Source organism: Sturnira hondurensis, unplaced genomic scaffold (genome assembly GCF_014824575.4).
Source record: "Sturnira hondurensis isolate 20B ecotype Veracruz unplaced genomic scaffold, ASM1482457v3 Scaffold0004998, whole genome shotgun sequence".
NCBI lineage: Eukaryota > Metazoa > Chordata > Mammalia > Chiroptera > Phyllostomidae > Sturnira > Sturnira hondurensis.
In genome coordinates, this window is record NW_028077629.1 from 8,438,886 (window position 1) to 8,462,247 (window position 23,362).

General features: G+C 36.0%; 1 protein-coding gene across 1 annotated transcript; it reads right to left on the reverse strand.

Annotated features, from left to right (window-relative positions):
- Positions 1 to 7,243: 7,243 nt before the first annotated feature.
- IBSP (integrin binding sialoprotein) lies at positions 7,244 to 20,442 on the reverse strand. Its single transcript, XM_037046156.1, has 7 exons — positions 20,367 to 20,442; positions 17,957 to 18,024; positions 17,814 to 17,864; positions 17,641 to 17,718; positions 11,944 to 12,003; positions 9,027 to 9,191; positions 7,244 to 8,486 (listed from the first exon to the last, which is right to left on the reverse strand). Exons 2-7 carry the CDS (start codon positions 18,008 to 18,010, stop codon positions 7,965 to 7,967), a joined length of 930 nt encoding a protein of 309 aa, XP_036902051.1. The 5' UTR covers positions 18,011 to 18,024; positions 20,367 to 20,442; the 3' UTR covers positions 7,244 to 7,964.
- Positions 20,443 to 23,362: the final 2,920 nt, after the last annotated feature.

Here is a 23,362-nt window from a genome sequence, read left to right on the forward strand (position 1 = left end):
TGACCTTAAAAGCTGTTAAGGCTTTAGGCATTTCATAGAAGCATTTATTCCCCATTGATCTCCAGAATAAAGTCCAGAATGGGTGTGCTGGGAGTCTTGCCTTATTTTTAGCAGAAGAAAATGTCTTTGCTTTGCCCTGGCTGTTGTAGCTCAGTGGACTGAGCATGGGCCTGTGAACCAAAGGGTCGCTGGTTCAATTCCCAGTCTAGGGCACATGCCTGGGTTGCAGGCCAAGTCCCCAGTAGGGGGAATGTGAGGGGCAACCACACACTGATGTTTCTCTCCCTATCTTTTTCCTTCCCTTCCCCTCTCTCTAAAAAAATTTTTTAATGAAAAAATAAATCTTTTAAAAAATGTTTCTGTTTTAAATATGTTCATAAGTATCAATATTCATCTTAAGTTTTAAAAAGGTCATTTTCCCCTAAAACATCACTTACAACCTTTCTCATTTACCCCCAAATTATTTTTATTTTTATTTTTTCTCTCAGTATTTGGAAATTTCAACAGAGGGACATAAAAATTCCAGCCACATGTGAAACCACAGAGGGTCACAGAACAGCGTGAAGCTAGCTAGCTGTGTTCTTTTCTCTAGACTGTTTGTTTACTCATTCAACTATTACTAGCAAAGAGAAGACATGTCAATATAATCTTATTTTATTTTTATATTAGGAAGATTTTTTATTACACCTTAAAATGTAACTCAGAGGATGTAGCTAAAATGTAATTATAATGATACCAACCTTCTCCTTCAGGACATGATGACATTGCTGGAAGTGGCCACAAAACTTTGTTGTGTGACCTCAAGGGGGAAATATCTCTCATTCTTAAAACAGTCTTTTTCAGAGTTTGACACTTTGTTTTTCAGAACCAAAATCTTCCCTTTAGGACACAAAATATGACTATACTTACCAGCTAGTTATTCATTGTTTTGGACACATACCAATGTTTTCTTACCAAATTAGAGTGTATCTATTCTTCTAAGTTTTTAGTTTTTTAGTTCATGTTTATCTGCATTATTATTTTATTGTAACTGTTATGACTTTCTTAATTCTCATGAACTCAGATTTTCTCTTATGCCTGGCAGTTCCTGTTCTAGTTATCTATTGCTATGTAACACACTATCTCAAAACTTAGTGGTTTAAACACCAATTAATTATTATCTCTCAAGGTTTTGTATGGGTTGACTTGGCTCAGCTATGAGGTCCTCACTTGGCATCTATCCTTTCAGACATTCAGGGCAGGTATAAAAGTTACCTGAAGACTTGACGGGGCTGTCTGACCCAGGTGCCACCCCAGTGCTTTATCTCATGACCTCTCTCTTCAGCAGCACAGGATGAACTTCCTACATGGTGGCTCAAGACTTAGAACACTCAGTGGGTTAAAAACTCATTAACTGGATTTGTTGGTCTAAGAATAAAAGTTGCTGGGCACCTTACATTCAGTTATGCTCTGTTCTTTTTAAGGAGGCCTCTTCCTTTTTGAGGTCCTTTGTCTGTTCAGGCCTCAGTGGATTGGACATACTTACCCACAGAGTTGAGGGCAGTCTACTGCACTGAGATCCACTCTTCAAATGCTAATGTAATCCAGAAGTGCTCTCAGGCACATCCTGAGATAATGTTTAATTTGAGCATCCCTTGGCCCAGTAAATTGACTCATAGAATTTACTATTAAGACGCTAGGTTTGATGATAACCCATTCTACAAAGCAGAAGTAATGGTTTCTGTTGGGCAGTTTTGCCATAACTGTCCTACAGCTAGAATCAAGATCAAGCTTTCCCTCAGCTGGCTAAAGGTTGAGACTTATCTAATAATGTCTTTCATAAAATTTCAAAAGATAATTACTGTAGTGAAAATATTATCCTTATATATTACTTATCAAAGATAATACTTCTTGATGTGTTCAGGTCTGGAAACTATATGAAGTATTTAATTAAGTATCTGTAGAAAGGAGACAACTCACAGATTACTATATCAAACACCAGAAATTTTACTATTTTTTTAAGAGTGTGAAACAAAAGACCAAGCCTCAAGTTGGAAGAAAATAAAATAAGTAATGAATTCACTGACAGTTTGTATATATTCTAAGTTATTAAACAGCTAAATTATAAACTAATCAAATTTTTATACTTAGGACTTTAATTAATCATCTAAATCAAGATTCAGCAAACTGTGGCTTTTGGGCCAAATCTGGCCCATTACCTGCTTTTGCAAATAAAGTTTTATCAGAACACAGCCATGCTTATTTTTTAACATAATGTCTATGGCTGCTTTTGCTACAAACAGATTTGAGTAATTGTGACAGAAACCATACGGCCTGAAAAGCAAAAAATATTTCCTATCTAACCCTTTACAGAAAAAGTTTGCTGACTTCTATTTTACAGAGAAAGTTTGATGACCCCTGACTAAAATAGTGAAGACTAAATTATCTCTGAATTTTAAAAAGAGATAAGACAAGTTCTGCATATATTGGTGGAGGTCTTATGTTCTTGATAATGGGTGTCAGTGAAATACAAGGGGGAAAACATCCTGAAAAAGAACAGAATAAAATATAGTGCAATTCACATGGGACCTTTTTTCTTGGACCAACAAACCAAGTTAATGTGTTTCTAACCCACAGAGTATTTTCAATATCTTAGAGCAGAAAATATTTACAAATGTTTGCATTTGGGTAAACAGAAGGTCCAAGTGATTGCTTCATGGTTTCCTTTTAATTAATATTCTTTTTTAGTGAGATTTATATTTCCTGACATTAGAGTAATCTTTTCAAAAGAGTTTATATTTTTCTGATTCTCTCTCATGTTCATTATTTCTTCTCATCGTTCAGAGTGATTCACTTTGCCTAGAGATGGATTGGGTTTTGTTTTGTTTTGTTTTGTTTTGTTTTGTTTTGTTTTAATAAGAGGAATCCAAATGGAAAGAGAGTCAACTTTTGTTTTTGTTTTTGTTTTAGTTCCAAAATAGGCATTTGGAACTCTCAATAGAAGCTATCACTTCCATAGCCAAAGATTTAGCTTTTCATGGCTTAACTTTTGTTATGAGAAGGAAAGGTCATAGGAGACTAACAGGGTCAGCCATGAAAGAAACAAGGTATAGAATTTATGTCACAATAATAAATCAAAAAGGGTGAGGGCTATTCAGTGTTTCCCATGGATTAAATATGCACCACCCCAGGGTTCCAGTTGCAGAGGATATTGGTTGAGGCATCATGTTGAAGGAGATAAGAAGGACTTAAAATGAGGGGATGGGAGCTAGGGTGACCACAGGGAGAGGGACAGAGTCATTTCTGAGAGCAGTTGCCCTGTGGCCATGCTCATACCCATAGACCATCCACTGCCTGGTGAGGGCCTGCGTGTCTGCCAGGGATCATCTCACAGAAGTAATCCTCCTTATGCCCTAAGATCTTTCTAAGCTCATCCCAATTCCTCTGTGTGTCTAGCTCCTTCAGAATAGCCCAACACTCATAACCCTCCCACATTTGGAATCTGAAAGACGTAAGTAGAGGAGGAGCTCTGTTACACTTCCTGACAGCCTTACCCATTTCCATACAGACTCACGGCCAAGGATTGACTGCAGTCCCACCTGAGTCTTGGCAAAGTGCCCTGTGATTTCACATGCAGCCAGGAGGGATAAGTAGTTGGTGAGGAGATGCCATAGGGGTTTCTCATTCACCCCTCTATGTTATGGGAGATGGTCCATATATTTATCATATATTCCTAGTTTCCTTTGAGCACCAAACTTTCAGCCTTGACCATCTTAGGGTTTAACTGCAGACTTCTGTGTAAGCCTATCCACATGTCTGGAGTTGAGAGCTGGCTCTTCAATGGCAGAATGACCTACCTACCACCTGCGCTGTCTGTCGTGTGGCCCTCCCACTCAGTGTTATCTGTGGGATCAACAATGCAGGTTGCTGACACCATGCTGATCCTGGTTCTGCTCTCAGTGTACGTAATAAACTGTCCAGCACTGTTTGAGCCCATTATCTCCCTAGCGCCTGAACAAATGGAGTTGTGGTGTGTGACCCTTACAGCACAGCTGAGATCCTCATGACTTTGTTGTCCATCCCGCTGCCACTTAGGGCATACCTGATGGCTTAACAAGGGACAGTTTGACAACAGCATGAAAGGATATTTCTTTTTTATTAGCTGTCTATGTTCTCAAAGAGATTCTTCTAGGTTCTCAAAGAGACTCTTCTTGGGTCATCTGAGCATGCCATAAAACCTGTAAAATCACTTATTAACTCTAAGGGGCAAAAGAGTAAACTATCATTAGGGTTGCTATCATCCAAAATTTCCTCTTCTGATTCCCAGGTAAACTCACTTAACAGGGTGATTGATCTTTTCATACAAAGAATGAAGCTCCGAGAGATATACAGGGTGTGGAGCCTGGAGCAGCCTCCTATCCTCCACGTACCCATTATGTCATCTCGGTTGCTAAATGTCTGTAACTCAGTTTCATTACCTGTAAAACGACAACTTCCAGTAACTGTTAGAATTAAATGTAGTGACATATGTAAAATTCTTGGAATAGAACTGGCACACAGTAGGTGTATAATAAGCATTAGCTATAAATTAATGAAAATAGTGGTTCTCAAACTCTAATGTGTGTTGGGATCACTGCTCCACCCCCAGTGCTTCTGACTCAGTAGGCTGTGGATGGTGCTCCAGAATGTGCACTTCTAACAAGCTCTCAGATGCCGATGCTGCTGATCTGATGACTATACTTTGAGAACTATTGAGTTATAATTTATTTGCATGTAAGTTTCAGAGACCTACAATCACAGTAGCTTAAAGAGAGTACAAGTTTATTCCTAAAGTTTGGGTGTCCAAGGCTGGTGTAGTGCTCCTTGGAATCAGACTTTTTCTTTCTTGTCACCTTGCCATTCATAAATTGTTGTTCATAAACACTGCCATAGATGTGCCACCACCATGGTGGAGTTCCAGCTGGTAGAAGAGAGAAATTGGAAATGGAAGAGAATAATACTTTTTACGGGGACAACTGAGAAATTGCATACATCAAATCTACTCATAGCCAGAACTTAAATCAAATGACTACATCTAGCTCCAAGTGAACTGGAAGAAATACACATTTATTCTATAGCCAGCTAATAAAACAAGGCTCTATTACTCAGAGAGCAAAGAAAGAACAGATATTAACAGGCATTTAGATGATCTTCCACAGCTACAAACTGCTTTCTACATGTAAGCAATGCCAAAATAATTTTCTATGGGTAAGAGAATATAAATATCTAACTTTATTTCCCTTAAGTATGAGCATAGCTTATTTCATTTTTAATCTTTTCTCCATTGAGAAGAGTCTTTTGATTCCTTCTCAGGGGAGACATCATCTTGGAAGAATAAAAATGTTCTTCTTTCTTTTCTAACGATTTGAATTCTCAACATAATGCTTCCAGATAGGCCATTGATGAAGGAATATGGAAAACAGATCTTTGATGGAGAAAGTTAAAGGGAATTTGGAGCTAGGGGCCAGCAAGGCCAGCTGGTTAGGATGGCAGAAGGGGGCAAGAATGCTAACATGTGATCTTACGTAGAAAAAATATTTCAGGAGGGAGGTTTCCATGCAGAAGATTTTGCATGTATGACTGAGAAAACTGTAAGAGGCATTGCTGATGGCATAGTTATGTTAGATCACAGTCCTCACCAGCCCACCCCTTTTTCTTCCTCTAAGAACTTCATGTTGCTTCCATCTGGGGCTCTGGGTAGTTGATTGTCTTCATGCCTCACCATCTGACTTCCTACTCGTGTTCATGACTGGTGAGGCCGTGAATCTTTCCTCTTTTGGCTGACATTGTTTACTCCAAGAAATGCTTTCCCACAGTTCTCTGAACAAACTCCCTCTAGTCTAAAGAAGACTCCTAGACACTTGGAACAATGTGAAGAAGAGTTATCATTCTGCACTCAAGGATGGAAGTGAGCTATCTTGCATCTCTGGGGTAGGATATAATGGCTACCGATGTTACTTCAGTCAAAAGCAAAGGAAGAAACCATGAAGGAAAAGATAAACCAATACTGATATACAAAAATGAATAACTTTGGGGTATTAATAAATAAACTCACAGATAACCTCTTCATACCTGATAGAATTTTGCAAGAATTAAATGAATTAGTAATAAAGGTAATTTTTGTAATAATTGGGAAAATTTGAATATGAACTGTATATTAGAAAACATCAACTCTGTTAAATTTCTTGAAAAAGAGAACAGCATGTAGTTATGCAGAGGAATTTCTTGTTTTTACACTAAATTCTGAAGTATGTAGAAGTAAAGAGTCATAATGTCATGTCTGCAATCATTCGAATTATTTGGCAAAGAAACATATATACATATATGAAGACAAACAGAAATAAATATAAGTTGGGAAAATGTTACCCCTTGGCAGCTGTAGGTGAAAGGTGTAATACAAGTGCTCATGTGCTGTCCTTTGACTCTTCTGAGAGATTGGTATTTGTCAAAATAGAAAGTAAGGAGATAATGAATTGATGCATGTAATGCTTTACAGCTGTTTTATATCAAACTGAAATCACTTTAAGGACAGGATTCTTGGTTTTCATGTGCTCAATACCTCAACATTGTCCTGCTCCATAGTAAATGCTTGGTACATTTTGTACGTGAGTAAATAATAAGATTAAAAAATGTGTCTTGCTTCTTCCCACTGTCTGCTTTCCTTCACAACTCTTATTGGAAATTTGTTTTTAGGGTTAGATTAAAGCATAAATTGCAGCTAAGGGTTTGCATATAGGCCCTTTTTGTGTATGTGCATTTATGTGTAAGAGTTTTCTACCTTATTTCACTCCCTACTTCAACTAAAACCAAATTAAGTAGGAGTAGGGTTGCCAGATATAACACAGAACAGTCAATTAAATTTGAATTTCAGATGAGAAATCATTTAGTATAAGTATGGTCCAAATATTTCACAAAGACCAACTATTGCATGGAACATACTTATGTTAAACATTATTCATTATCTGTAATTCAAATTTAAAAAGGCGTCCTACATTTTTATTTGTTAAAGCTGGCAACTCTAATAAAGCCCATTTATTCCCTCTGATGTATATGGCTGACCCTGCTCACAAGCATATCAAAATCTTAGATACATTGACTAATCTATAAGATAAGTCTGAATTTTAAATCATAGTGGAAATACAATTAAAAAAAAAGATTTTATTTATTTATTTTAGAAACAGAGGTAGAGGGAAAGAAACATTGACCGATTGCCTCTCGAATGCACCCTGCTGGGGTCCTGGCCTGCAACCCAAGCATGTACCCTGACCGGGAATCAAACCGATGACCTTTTGATTTATGGGACAACACCCTACCCACTGAAATACACCAGTCATGGTGGAAATAAGCTTTTATTCTTTAGCTGAATTGTCCCCTTACTTCCCTCACATTTTTTCCATCCTAAATCTCTCATTTTTCTCCATATACACATTTGAAGGATTGCATTTTTATTTGTGATGAAACCCATAGATAGAATATACATACAGGTCACATAAAATACATGAGGATAATAATTAAAGTATACAGTGTTGGATAGGTAGCATGATTAAAGAACTACACATCTATGGTATACAGTGTCATTAATGTCAATGAATTTTTTCTTAGAAGCATTCTTGCACAAAAAAATGTTTTAGCTGTAACAGAGAAAATGTGTTAAAAATATTCATAGAACTACAACTTCAAATATTTGATCAAACTCTATCTCATGGATTGGTTTATCACTTGATAATGGCCCTGATTTACAATAACCTTTCAATAACATACCAGGGAAAAGCAACATGCAGACCCTTACTTGCAGAAACAATTACAGAAAATCACTTTGGAACGGTAGCACCATTCCACATTACAACATGCACATGTGTTATATTGCACCTTCCTGAGTTGAACTTTGAAAACCGTAGCCCCATGAAACACCAGAGTGAATGAATTCATCCCAGGTTGGGCCTTCACTAGTGGTAGTAGTAATTTTGACCATCATAGCTATCGTAGCTACGCCCTTTATAGTAGCTGTACTCATCCTCATAGGCTCGGTAATTGTCCCCTCGAGGTTCCCCGTTCTCATTTTCATAGACTTCATATCCATTGTCATATTCATTGGTGCCTGTTTGTTCATACTCCACCCCATACTCTGTGGTGGTGGTTCCCCCTAGTGGTGGGGGGGTGGTCCTATAGACCTCCTGTGGTGGAGTTGTAGGTTCAAACCCGCCATTGTCTGGCTCTCCAGCCACTGTGGTTCCTTCTGCATTGGCATCAGGGACACCTTCTTCTTCCCCTTCTTCTTCTCCGTTGTCTCCGCCACTGCTGCCATTGCCATTTTCAGTCTCTGTGCTGTTGGTGCTGGTTCCATTTATGCCTTGACCGTTTTCATCCACTTCTGCTTCATTTTCTTCATTTTCATTTTCTTCCTCTTCCTCTTCTTCTTCTTCATCACTTTCTTCCTTTTTTGTAGCCTTCTTCCCTATATCACCAGCCTGTAAGGAAAGATTTGAAAGAATTCAAATGTAGGCATGAAAATGGGAAAACTTAAGGCCATCACTTCATCCAACACAGATAGTACTCACATGTTGTTCTGGATGTAATTCAGAATCAAAACCATTTAATTTATGGAAGAAATTCAGAATTAGTACTTTTGTCATTGGGTTTTGATGGCAAAAGATGTACCTGATAAATAAGCCTCTGTGACAGATGCTTTCTATAGATTTGTTAATCATGTTCCCTGTCTTGGAATCCTCTTCTGTGAAATGTAATGGCACCTCTTGAGATCTTTTATCCGTTGCTAAGATGTTTGTCCTTAATCTTCCCTTATAGTGTAAAAATCCCTGTAATGATGGGGGAAGAGACCTTGCCTGGAAAAAGACCTTTCTTTATTTGTAAATTGGAAAACTATGCTTGTTCTTGCTTTTTCAGTGGGTTAGAAAGACAATACAGAATACTGTTTATATAGTGTAAGGATAACCTTAGACTTCAGTAGAGGAATAAAATCAGATTAAACATTTTAGAGGAATTATTACCTTCTTGGGAAGTTGGATTGCAGCTAAACCTGCATTTCCCGTTCCAGGTGTGATCTCCTCTCCATAGCCAGGTGTCGTAGCAGAAAGGGTGGAGTTCTCGGCCTCGGATTCTTCATCTTCATTTTCATTAGACTCTTCATTGTTTTCTTCTTCATTTGAAGTTTCCTGGTAGAAGTGTCCAGAGGAATAAAAGTTATTTCAGCCAAAAGAGTGTTAGTGTCACGAAACTCTGTTGGAAAAGAACTTTGTATCCCTCAGCCAGCGCGTCACCCAATGTCGATAATTCTGCTTCCTCTTATTTCAACTGCACTTGTAACTCAACTCAAAGTTACCACATCCTATTTACCTCGCTATAGTGTGTTTTATATATTTTTACTTTCTATTTATCACTTCAAAAATATTTGTGTAATAATTTCAGCATATCTTATTATATGGTATCAGATCATACAGAGCTTGGGCTCTTAAAGTCTATCCAGTACAGTCTTTTTAATTAATTAAAGTAATTTAATTTGTTTCATTAAACTGGAGTTGATTATAATAGTTTAACTTAAATAATTAAAATCAAAATATCTTATTAATAGCTACTACAATTTGGCAGTAAATTAATTCTGATATTTGCTGACAAATAAGTTAAGAACTTTCTACCTATTTTTTTTTATTCTTTATAGCAGCCCTGTAAGGTAGGATTATTGCTCTTACTTTTAAAAGAATAGTTCTGGCTGGTGTAGCTCAGTGGATTAAGTGTGGGCCTGTGAACCAAAGAGTTGCTGGTTCGATTCCCAGTCAGGACACGTGCCTGGGTTGCTGGCCAGGTCCCAAGTAGGGGGCATGCAAGAGGCAACCACAGACTGACATTTCTCTTCCTCTCTTTGTCCCTCCCTTACCCTCTGTCTAAAAGTAAATAAATAAAAGCTTTTAAAAAAGAAATTAAGCTCAGAAAAGCTATAGAACTTGCTTAAGGTCTCATAATAAATGGTGAAGCTATATCTTTCTAACTCAAAAAGCTGAGCCCTTTGAAATGCATCATGAAGTTTTTGATGATGATTATAATTTATATAAATTGTCCACACTACACCTATGATATATTTTTCAAAGGGGATTTTAAAAAATAAGTCAGTAATTTTCAACCAAATTGATAACATGTCTTATGTACTACCAAAAGAGGTAATTATATCTTATTTGTTTTCGTGTTTATTAAAAGAAAAAAGATATATCTAATTCAAAATCCACCTGCCAATATGTAAGCCACTTGTGTTCCACAGGCAGTATTCAAAAAATATCAGGAATTTGACACACAATTTTTGTGTGCATTGAGTGTGTCTGATTTCATCAGAGTCCTAAGGGAGTATCATCCTTCACCCCCAATCACTATCGCATCAAGTGAAGAACTGTTGCTGAAACGTATACAATCTATTCAGGAAATCTGGCAGGCAGGGCAACTTTACAATCACTGAATGCCAAGCAGCTGTAGTTAAATGGATTGCCTTAGCTTAGTTCTTGTGTAAGATGGACAAAATTTTGTAGGATTTAGTGGGTGCCATATTTTTTGGTACTGGCTTGACATTCTTTTTTATATTTATTTTTATTTCATTGTTGTTCAACTACAGTTGTCTGCATCGCCCCCGCACTCCCTCCCACACCCCAGCCAACCCCCCCTCCCTCTCTTGCTTCTACTCTCCCCCTTGGTTTTGTCTGTGTGTCCTTTATAGTAGTTCCTGAAAACCCTTCCCCCACATGGTTCCCTCCTCCCTCCCCCTCTGGCTATTGTTAGATTGTTCTCAATTTCAGTGACTCTGGTTATATTTTGTTTGCTTTTTTCTTTTGTTGACTATGTTCCAGTTAAAGGTGAGATCATACAATATTTGTGTGGCATTCTTGTTAGGGCCTCCCTGTTTAAGCTATTAGGGTAAATTATTGTACTGAAAATATTAATTTTATAAAGTCAAAAAAATTTAACAAATTATCTGTCACTTTTAAAGTTCCCACACTGTTTTGTTTTCAGGGTAACAGACATATTTGTCTATGATTCATTTGTGACTGACATTGTCCATTCACAAGTAGCATCTATGAATACCCGAATTTAGAAAGTTCCAAAGACAGTGGATTGCTATAATTGACAATCCAGGAACATGTACTTAATTAGTATGTTTCCTTGAGCAAAAGTGTCCGTTATAAACATGGTAGCACAATTTCCAAGATACATAGATGAATTTTAGCCATGAATTATACTGATTTGTAGTACTATATTAGAAGATATTTTTACATCTTGAGTATTTGCATTTCTGTAGAAACATGACTTTTGTCATTGAACAAAAAAACCCCATAAAATTTCTATCAAAAAGAGCAGCCCTACTTTGGTGGGTCAAGAAAGGCAGATGAATCACTGTAACACTGTAGACTGGAGGATATAAGATTAGCTTTTATATAGCACTCATTTAGTAAATTAAGTATTTTTAAGTTTAGTCTTTATAATAAACATTTCACTGAGTTTAGAAGTATTATGTGCTTTTCTTTTGCCATCATGTTCTATCCACTAAAACATAAATAATACTTCCCTTTTTATCGAAGTTCATACTTCCTCCACTTAAAATGAAGACACTTGGTTTTGTGTGCTACTTACAGGTAACTTTAACTTCAAACTGCAATAGTGTTGTGTGTTTTTTTCCCCCACATTTTTTAATGGTTGTTCAAGTACAGTTGTCTCCATTGCCCTCCCCACCCCCAGCAACAGTGTTTTAAACAATGCATTTTAGTTTATTCTAATTTAAGTAACATTTTACTCTTCCAAAAATAGAAGACTATAGGCAGTTAATAAGCTGGAAATGACTGTTTGCTGATTCCCAATACAGTAAACTATTTTTCTGTCTGTGTTTTTGCTGCCTGGTTTGTTATGAAAAATCCTGTAGAAATTTCTTACCTCTTCCTCCTCCTCTTCTGAGCTATCACCATCTTCATTTTCTTCAGATGAGTCACTGCTCTAAAACATGAGTTCATACACATATGAGTCTATGTGTAGATTTACATTTATTTACTTAGAATAGTTAGCATGCTAATATGAGAAAGATTGGGACTGGTCACATATAAAATGAGGTTAGAGAGAAAAAAGCATTTTACAATGATCAGATATGTATGAGATTCTCCACTTTTAATTCCAAAGCATATACAGTACCTTGAAATACTTCATATGTAAAAGGTAGAGCAATGGGTCACAAAACTGCTTAACTCTGAGACATCAAGAGGATTATCTGGTTCAATTTCTTTATTTCACAGATTAGGTATCTGAAGCCCAGAACAGTTGTAACTTCAACCAGTTCAAGGCAAATCTTGGGTAGACATAGATCACACTGCTTTATTTTCTTTATAAAATATAAATAGGTGGACATTTTGCCACTGAGAACAGCTGCCTTGCCCAGAAAATAGAAGTTGTTGAAATTTTGGGGAGTTCCAGACAAGATGGAGGCATAGGTAGAAGCCCTTTGCTTCCTTGCACAACTAAAAAGAGGATAACAACCAATCTAAAAACAATTAACAACCAGAACTGCCAGAAAATCAAACTGCATGGAACTCCGACAACCAAGGAATTAAAGAAACAGTCAACCAAACCAACCAGACTGGTGCACCAAGGCAAAGAAATATGGCCCACATGAAACAATAGAGAAAAACTCCAGGGAAAGAACTAAGTGATGAGGAGATAGCCAACCTATCTGATGTGGAATTCAAAACATTGCTAATCCAAATGCTCAGAGAACTGATTGAAATTGGCTGAAAAATGAAAGAACAAATGAAGACTACCCAAAATGAAATAAAGCAAAATATTCATGGAACTAACAGTGACAGGAAGGAAACCAGTACTCAAATAAACAATTTGGAACAAAAGAAAGAAATAAAGATCCAGCCAGAACAGAATGAAGAAAGAATAATTCAAAAAAATGAAGAGAGACTTGGGAATCTCTGGAACAACCTGAAACTTTACAATATCCAAATTGTAGGGGTGCCAGAGGAGAAGAACAAGAGTAAGACATTGAAAACTTACTTGAACAAATAATGAAGGGAAACTCCCCCAATCTAGCAAAGAAAATAGACTTCCAGGAAGTCCAGGTAGCTCAGAGATTCCCAAAATTGGACCCAAAGAGGAACACACCAAGGCACACCATAATTACACTACCCAAGATTAAAAATAAGGAGAGAATCTTAAAAGCAGCAAGAGAAAAGGAAACAGTTTCCTACAAAGGAGTTCCCATATGGCTATCAACTGATTTCTCGAAAGAAACCTTGTTGGCAGGAAGAGGCTGGAAAGAAGTATTCCAAGTTATTAAAGGCAAGGACTACTACATCCAAGATTGCTCTATCCAGCAAAGCTATCATTTAGAATGAAAGGGCAGATAAAGTGCTTCCCAGCTAAGGTGAAGTTAAAGGAGTTCATCATCACCAAGCCATTATTATATTAAATGATAAAGAGACTTATCTAAGAAAAAGAAGAAGATCAAAGCTATGAACAGTAAAATGACAACAAACTCACAACTATCAACAACTGAACCTAAAAATAACAATAACAACAATGAAAGCAAAACTAAGCAAACAACTGGAACAGGAAGGGAATCAGAGAAATGGACATCACATGGAGTATTTTCAGTGGGGAGAGGGAGGAGAATAATAGGGGGGCAAAGCTTCAGGGAATAAGAAGCATAATTGGTAGGTATAAAATAGATGAGGAGAGGTTGAGTATGGAATAAGAAACAGAATTCAAAGAACTTATATGTACAACCCATGAACATGAACTAAGGGAGGGGGGATGCTGGAGGGTTGAGGAGTGCAGGGCTAAGAGGGGATAAAGGGAGAAAATTGGGAAAACTGTAGTAGCATAATCAATAAAATATGCTTAAAAAACAAAAAAATATAAATAAATAAAATATGAATAAAATGATGACTAGGCTTATTATAAAATGAGTTGTTACTTAATGATTTTCTTAAATATTTTTGACCTAAAAATAATGTCTAAAATTTATACACAGACACACACACACACACATACATGCAGGGATGGGCAAATTTATAATAAATAAATTTGTGGTAATACAAATAAATATTATAATAATTAATAATTAATAATACAAGAGTAAACTTTCATGTGCTCACAACTGTACACCTTTTTTTGCCCACTCCATATATTAAAAATTATATAAGACAATAATTATTTCATTTACTAATTTAGGAGATTTTAAAGTACCATCTCTCTAGAGCTCAATATTGAATGAGAATAAATTGAACCAAGGCATCTGTTATAAAAATATAATTACAGGTATAAGCTAGTGAGTTATTTGGAAAAAGAAAATGTAAATCTAAACTTTTGTTTTCAGAGCCTTTTAAGACAAGACAGAAGGTTACTTGTCTTTCTTCCAGTCTCAATCCAAATTGAATTTTCCTTCTTTTTCCACAACCACTCTTAATGGTAACAGGTATGCAAATGGATACCCAACTTATGATTCTGCCATTCTATACCTGGCAAATTTTAAATTTGATTCTGATGACTCAGTTAAGTCTCAAGTTTTAGGAAACATGGCTGCAGAAGAATCCCTTGGTTAGAGATGAGATTTTAGGAAATAATCATGATCCAGTCCTACTCAGGGCCATCCCTGCTGGGCTCATTCTTCAGGTGGCCACACCATCCACCTGTGGAAAGGGAATGCTTGTCCCCTTGAGCCAAGCATAACCTCGGGTGGAAAAGAGAGTAATTAGACTTGTTCTTCCACTGCCATGACCTTAATGGTTGTGCTTTCCCTAGCCCAGAGAGTAAAAAAAGAATAACATTATATTTGAACTATTTTATTTATTAGTCAAATTATATAGAGAGGATGACATATTTATGTAGCACATTTTGCCTCAGGGAGAGTGTTTCATCATTTTTAAGCTTCCTCACACCTAGCTTTCCTTCTACCCCAACCATATTACTTTTCAATTAATATCTACACTGAGAACAGTTTTAAAAGTGCATGTATCAATAAAATATAAAATTTTAAAGAACAGGGGAAAAGAACTGCATATAATGCCTCCAAGCCTTGGCTTCTTATTTTCCTTTCATTTATGGCTTATTATCAATTTGACACTAAGTCCTATGGATTTTCCACAAGTCTTTTATATACATGTTTCTTTCTTTTTACCATGACTCCTTCTAACTTATATCAGTCCATTTTTTCAATCCCCAAATATATGTTCCAGGTATTTTACTGAGAATGGGGGTCATGGCAAGGGATGAAGCTGGAAATATGGACAGTTCCCCCAAGAATATTTGATAGCTGAGAAGAGTTCAGTGGAAGAAACATAAGAAACAGGTCCTACCCTCTAAGTATTCACACACTAATCCAATATCATTTGAATCATAAAAAGCAATTTCCCCAATTACAAATGCTTCAGATGTGCCTTGGCTGGTGTAGCTTGGTGGATTGAACACCGGCCTGTGAACCAAACAACTGCAGTTCGATTCCCAGTCAGGGCACATGCCTGGGTTGCAGACCAGTTCCCAGCAGGGGACTCACGAGAGGCAACCATACATTGATATTTCTCTTCCTCTCTCCTTCCCTTCCCCTCTAAAGATAAATAAATAAAAATCTTTTTAAAAAATGCCCAAGATGTGACCTTATTTATACTTCTATAACCACATAAATAAGCTATGGTAGACTGCTGATAGCTTTACAATCAATATAATGTATTTCATATGAATTGGTATTTTAGAAATAGTTATATACAAACACAGACTTGTGTAAATAAAACATGAATTTCAAAGCTGATACAGCTGAAGACATTTTTATGTGACAACCTGGGCACTAAATACTTCACAGGCTTAAAAGAATAAAAGAGTTATGAAAATATATAAATAGACATGAAAGAGGGAAAGTCATGGAAATCAAACTTTGCAAAATAGAAGAATTTATCATAAATATTAGGTGAGACTGTTCTATTGAAAGATATGTCTTGTTGGACTCTTTTAAAACACTGCCTTACTCACAAATTCTTGATTAGTTGAGATATACCTATCTGCATGTAATGTGGAAAATTTTTAGTAGATATTTGTTAAATATCTACTAAAAGATCCAAGAACTTTGAGTCTATCAATGAAATATAAAACATCTTCCAATATCATTTCACTATGGACATTTTAGTTGGACTGTACACATATATACCTATAAAAATTTCTAGGTGGGCCCTGGCTAGTGTAGTTCAGTGGATTGAGTGTGGGCCTGCGAACCAGATGATTGTGATTCGATTCAGCAGTGCACATGCCTGGGTTGCAGGCCAGTTCCCAGCAGGGGACTCATGAGAGGCAACCATACATTGATATTTCTCTCCTTCTCTTCTTTCTTTCCCCTCTAAAGATAAATAAATAAAATCTTTAAAAAAATGTCTAGGTGGGACTATCTTTAAGTGCCTGACATTTTAGCAAAGTTGAGGAGCTAGTCAGAAAGGTAAATTTATGATCATTTCCATTTTATTTAAGAAAATGAAGCAAACTTTCAAATGAGCAATGTTTGTTTACGGGCCTGAGGTGAACCAAAAAATGAAAGACAGTTCTGAAAAACCACAGCTCTTGTATCATTTGTGCTCACATTTCTTTGGCCATGCACATTCTCCATAATTATTATGGTGCTAGAAATACTTTAAAATTATCATTTCCTATCATTGTATGAGTTAGAGATGGGTTAGCCCAACATATGGTAGGATGCTATGCCAAGCCACTGAGCTGAGGCATCGTTTCAAGTATTTGACTGCTTTTAGTGTCTCGGGAGTCCTGGGTCAAATGGTGCATAATTGGTGCCCTGAACCCAAACTGTATAGGAATAAAAATAGTGCAATTCTGGTTTGTTGTATATTTAAAATTAACACCACACCCTCCAGTTTTCAAAGGCTCTCTTCACAGTTAACCCAATAAAAATAGAAACTTATTTTTAGCGTTTAGTTGTTTTCCTTTTTGTTTTCAAATTTTAAGAATGTTTTGCTTTTCTCATGAGCATTTTAGTTTACTTCATGAATTTCTCTGTTTCCTCTGCATTTTTTGAGCTAAAGTAATAATTATGCTTCAATGTAAGACATTATTTTTTTATCTGGTGGCCTACACAGGTCAAAGGTTCAAAAAATTTTCAATCACCATTGGTCGTAAAGAATTTGTTTTTAAATGGTCTTTATTGTTTATAAAGTCAATTTTTTCCTACCAATTAAAGGACTCTAAAATAATTGGACATGAAACAGTTGTGTGACATTATTGAATCAATTGTAACAAGATGATTAGTGGCCTCACTGACTTAATTGTCAGCAACTGGTAAAATTGTCCACTTTTGTCAGTGACTTAAGCAAAAATACCTGGATTCAATGTGCCAAGGTATTTGCTTTTATTACATCATTCTAGACTGGGCCCAAAATGCTATTACTTTCTCTCTCTGTGTGTATATCTCTGCTTTAAAAAAGAACTAAAGATAATTTTTATTATATTAAAAACAAACTTTTTGTAGTAAGTGATCTTTGTGGCTGAATTTCAGTGAGAGTTTAATTTAGTGTTCTATAGTTGCATTTGATTCTATTTCAATTATACTGGATAAAAAGAAAAACAAATGTTTATGCTTACCTGAACTGGAAATCGTTTTAGAGGAGGATAAAAGTAGGCATGCTTATAAAGATAATACCGTGGTCTGTATTTAAAGACCTGCATAAACAAAATAAATGATATATTCACATGTCATGTACAAATACATCAGAATAAGTATAGTCAGGATGAAGAAGTATGCTAACATTAATTACCCCATTTTCTTCAGAATTCTCTAATTTTGCTCTTCGGTGAAAATTTTTCATCTGTTGAAAAAAATATTTAATTATTACATATTTTCTCCTTGACATAAAAAAATAAAAATGAAAATAATGTAGGTTTTTAATAAAGAACTTACTGAGAAAGCACAGGCCATTCCCAAAATGCTGAGCAAAATTAAAGCAGTCTTCATTTTGGTGATTGCTTCTGGAATTAATGAAGTGGTAAAATTAATAAATATTAAAACTAAAAGTATAATTTTTGCTCATATTAGACAATGAAGTATTTCATTTGTTTTTATTTATTTCCAATTATAGTTTTAAGTAATTAAGACCAAAATTCTGCTTTTTAAAAAAATCAGTCCTTTTATTTAACTGATAGAATACTGACTTTACCCTGTTTAATACTCTTGAGTTCCACAGTTGGTCTTAACCTGTGTGCTGTGATCTGTCACCAGGGGACCATTTCGTCACTGCAAAGGGCTCAAATGCTTAGCACACTTCACACTGCATCTGGGAGGCCTCCTCCTGTCACTGACACAGGAGTACCAGCTGAGTGAAATGAATTGTGAATGTGGCTATGGGACCTGTTTGTTTTGCTTATAATTAAAAACTTAGTGCTAAGTTTAAATGCATTTAAATGATTGCTTTTATGCCAATGATCCTACAGGCATTTCCAGCTTCTATGTTGTTTTTGAACTAGAAGGTCATTTGTAAAATGGAGACTAGGCATTTTCCCATGAATATCTTAGAATTCTTATACTTGGTATTTTTTTATGCATGTAAAGTGATCCATAGTACGTGAAATACTATTCTCATACCATGTTGCACCAACAGCCACGTGTAAGGATGATTCTGTGGGAAGAGTTCATCAGAGTTTCACCTTGAGAGATCAGGGGCAGATTTCCTCAAATTAGACTTTTCCCCAGCTCCACTGAGAGTTTCCTTCACCAGAATCTGTCATGGGATGGATCCGGGGCTCTCCAGGGTCAGGGCAGAATTGGAGGTACAACTCTCAGAGTGGGGGTAGTTCCTGAACTGTTTTTAGGGGTTTGTAGCCAGGCAAATTCTCAGTTCACATAAACTCCTCATAAGTAAATGGAGATAGTGAAGTCCTATCTTAATTTTATTGTATTTGATAAAATCCAGTTTAATAGAGGTTTTTTAAACAACTGACAGCCTACTAACACCTGCCCTCGTGCACTGACACACACATTTAGCTGTGAGTGCTTTCTCATACAGAGTGACAACTTTGGCTGCATTGTGGAAACAACGTGTAATGGTAATGGCAATTTTCCCACAAACACATTTGGAAAAGTAATATTTAAAATGTATATTCTGTACTCTGAAGGTTAATTTCACATTTGGTCATCATTTACCAAGAATTATTGCATCCCTACTGAATATTTGACAAGAAAATGAACGTTACATAAGGTAAGGCTTGAGGCCTGGGGAAGCTGTCTTGGGTCCTAAGTCACACTCTACTTGTGGCAGAGTGGGTCTTTTAATTTTGATGCACACGTCCTCACAGTCCTCTGAACTTTAGTAAAAGTTCTTTATGGGCACACTGAGATGAGACCCTGAAGAGGCTGATGTACTTAGGAAGTTTTCACAGTTTTTTGACTGCCCTGAATAATACTTTGAATTATGCCACCTGTGATTAAGCTCACTCACAAACAAGATTGTTGTTCTGTAACTTCATGAAAAAAAGTTGGAATATTTATATCTTCAAGAGATAAAAACTTAAATGTATAAAGCTGTAGAAACAGTTTTTATTACATAATTTTCTCATATCAAACTGTAAAAACAACTAGATGAAAAAAACCAAGCCAATAGCAGAGATAATATAAAAAGAACCAAGTGATTCAGGTACAGGGCAACTGACTGCCTACATAAATCTCATTTTATTTACTTTGTGATTCAGCAGAAGCAAAGACCTCTATATTGACTGTAATAATTCAGACAACAGTTTAAATATTCTTGAAGGATAGTTTTCCAGCTCTAATTAAAAAGTTTTTATTGGGAAAAGTTTTGTAAGCTACCAATATTGTTTATTTCTCTAGTACTACATATTTTTACATACTGATTTCAGAACTATAGGATAGCAACTCTTTGAAACTAAATGCATAATATATTAAAAAGTCATTGTACGTAATTAAAATACAGATTAGGCATAATTTATGGAGAGATCTGTACACATTGAGGCAGATTTGAAAATGCAAAATTGTATTTCACTCAGGATATCTTAAATGCCCCAGAATGAAGAAATAAACAGTTATCCAGGAGATCTGAGGTAAAAAGTAGGAAGCAAATTCTAGTTTATGTGCATAATATTAAGGATTTACATATGTAGGTTAATAAGCTCAGCCTTTTGAAAAGATTCAAAAATCTGAGGTACTAGTTTAATTCTAAACAAGTATTAAATTATGTAGCTGTTCTGTACAGTGCAATAAAATCAACATTTAAGTAGAAAATTTAAAACCAAGTCCAGAAATGGAAAATGTGGAGTGTTTGATTTTAAGAAAATGAAGTTGTCATATTAAATCTTACCCGTTTGCAGTCCTGGAATGAGGAGGCAGGCTCACAGGAGTGAGTGACAGAGATTGAATATTTCCTCTGCTCTCTCACTCACTCATTTACTTGCTCTTGCTGACTATAAACTCTTCTTTGCCTTCCAACAGCCAATCACTGTCATGGTCATGGTGATGTCACAATGTGGATTCTCACCAGAAAACCCCCAAACATCAACACTTTTGCAAGACACAGGCTCAGTTGAATAAACATGAAACAATTCTAGTGCCAAGAAGTTTGCATTGTGGAATTTAATTGAAGGCTTAGATGAAGATGAATAGTTTGAGTTCTGGATATATATAATATACTGGATTTGAATTAAAATACACAAATAGCAATGGATTTAACCATTCAAAATGTCATAATTATACAAGAGTTTACTATACTGAAAGAAATAAAATTTATTGTTCAAATAATGCTCTACATTAATAGTTTAGTAAAAAATAAACTAAATAATAAGGAAATGAATAATTAATATTTAATATCGATTATTAAACACTTTTCCTGAAATGTGCCTTCATTGTCTCAGTAGTCAAAATTAATACATTTAAGTGTCAGGACTTATAAGATATATTTGCTAAAATGAATTATTGAATGTAAAATTGGACCCAAGGGAGAACACACCAAGGCACATCATAATTACATTAACCAAGATTAAAGATAAGAAGAGAATCTTAAAAGCAGCAAAAGAAGACAGTCACCTACAAAGAGTTGACATAACACTATCAGCTGATTCCTCCAAAGAAACCTTACAGGCAAGAAGGGACTGGAAAGAAGTATTCAAAGTCATGAAAGGCAAGGACCTACATCCAAGATTACTCTATCCAGCAAAGTTATCATTTAGAATGGAAGGGGAGATAAAGTGCCTTCTGGATAAGGTCAAGTTAAAGGAGTCCATGATCACCAAGTCATTATTATATGAAATGTTAAAGGGACTTATCTAAGAAAAAGAAGATAAAAAATATGAACAGTAAAGCAACAACAAACTCCTAACTATCAGCAATGGAACCTAAAACACAAAAACAAAAACAAAATAAGCAAACAACTTATTTTGGAACAGGAACAGACTTACACAAATGGAGATCACATGGAGGGTTATCAGTGTGGAGGGGGAGGGTGGAGAATGGGGGAAAAGGTACAGGGAATGAGAAGCACAAATGGTGGAAACAAAATAGACAGGGGGAGGATAAGAATAGTATAGGAAATGGAGAAGCCAGAGAGCTTATGTGTACAAGCCTTGGACATGAACTAAGATGATGGGAATGTGGGTGAGGTGGGGTTGTGTAGGGTGGAGGGAAATGAAGGGGGGAAATGGGACAACTATAATAGAATAATCAATAATATACATAATATATAATATATAAAACACAAATTTTATAAATATATAATATGTTGTATATTTATAAAATATAAGTCTTATATAATAAACATACAATATATTGTATATTATATAACATATAAAATATATAAATATATATAATTTTTATTGATTATGCTAGTACAGTTGTCCCATTCCCCCCCTTTATTTCCCTCCACCCTGCACACCCTCTCCCACCTGCATTCTCCCCCTTTACTACCTGTCCATGGTTGAATATATAAGTTCTTTAGATTCTACATTTCCCATAGTATTCTAAACCTTCCCCTGTCTATTTTGTGCCTATTATTTATGATACTTATTCTATGCACCTTTCCCAATCCCTTCCCTTCCCACTCCCCCACAGATAATCCTCCTTGTGATCTCCATTTCTGTGATTCTGTTCCTGTTCTAGTTGTTTGCTTAGTTTGGTTTTGGTTTTTGGTTTTTTGGTTTGTTTGGTTTTTTTTTAGGTTGGGTTGTTAATAGCCATGAGTTTGTTGTCACTTTACTGTTCATATTTTTTATCTTTTTCTTTTTCTTAGATAAGTTCCCTTAACATTTCATATAATAAGGGCTTGGTGATGATGAAATCCTTTAACTTGACCTTATCTGGGAAGCACTTTATCTGCCCTTCCATTCTAAATGATAGCTTTGCTTGATAGAGCAATCCTGGATGTAGGTCCTTGCCTTTCATGACTTCAAACACTTCTTTCCAGTACTTTCTTGCTCGCAAAGTTTCTTTTGGGAAATCAACAGATAGTCTTATGGAAATTCCTTTGTAGGAAACTGTCTCCTCTTCTCTTGCTGCTTTTAAGATTTTCTCCTTATCTTTAATGTTGGGAAATATAATTATGATGTGCCTGAGTGTGTTCCTTCTTGGGTCCAACTTCTTTGGGACTCTCTGTGCTTCCTGGACTTCCTGCAAGTCTATTTCCTTTGCCAGATTGGGGAAGTTCTTCAATATTTTTTTCAAATAAGTTCTCAATTTCTTGGTCTTCCTCTTCTTCTTCTGGCACCCCTATGATTCAGATATTGGAACATTTAAAGATGTCCTGGAGTTTCCTAAGCCTCTCCTCATTTTCTTGAATTCTTGTTTCTTCATTCTGTTCTGGTTGAATGTTTCTTTCTTCTTTCTGCTCCAAACCCTTGATTTGAGCCCTGGTTTCCTTCCTGTCACTGTTGGTTCCCTGTATTTATTTCACATAATGCAACCTTCATTGCTGCCTGGGTCTTTTTTATGCTGTTGAAGTACCCAGTGAGTTCCAGGAGCAAACTGATTACCAGTATTTTGAACTGTGCATCTGATAGATTGGCTATCTCTTCATTGCTTAACTGTATTTTTTTCTGGAGCTTTGATCTGTTACTTCATTTGGGTCATTTTTTGTTGTTGTTATTGTCTTGGCATGCCTGTTACATATAATGGGTAGAGCCTTAGGTGTTCACCAGGACAGGGCAACCCACATTGCTGTATTGTGATGCTGTATGTGGGGGAGGGGGTCTGAGAGGGAACAGCGCTGCTTGCTATGCTCTCTGCCAATTTTCAGTCACTTTCCCGCTACCCACAATCAAATTGGGCCCTTCTGATGCTGATTCCAGCGTGGGTGGGCTTGTGTATATT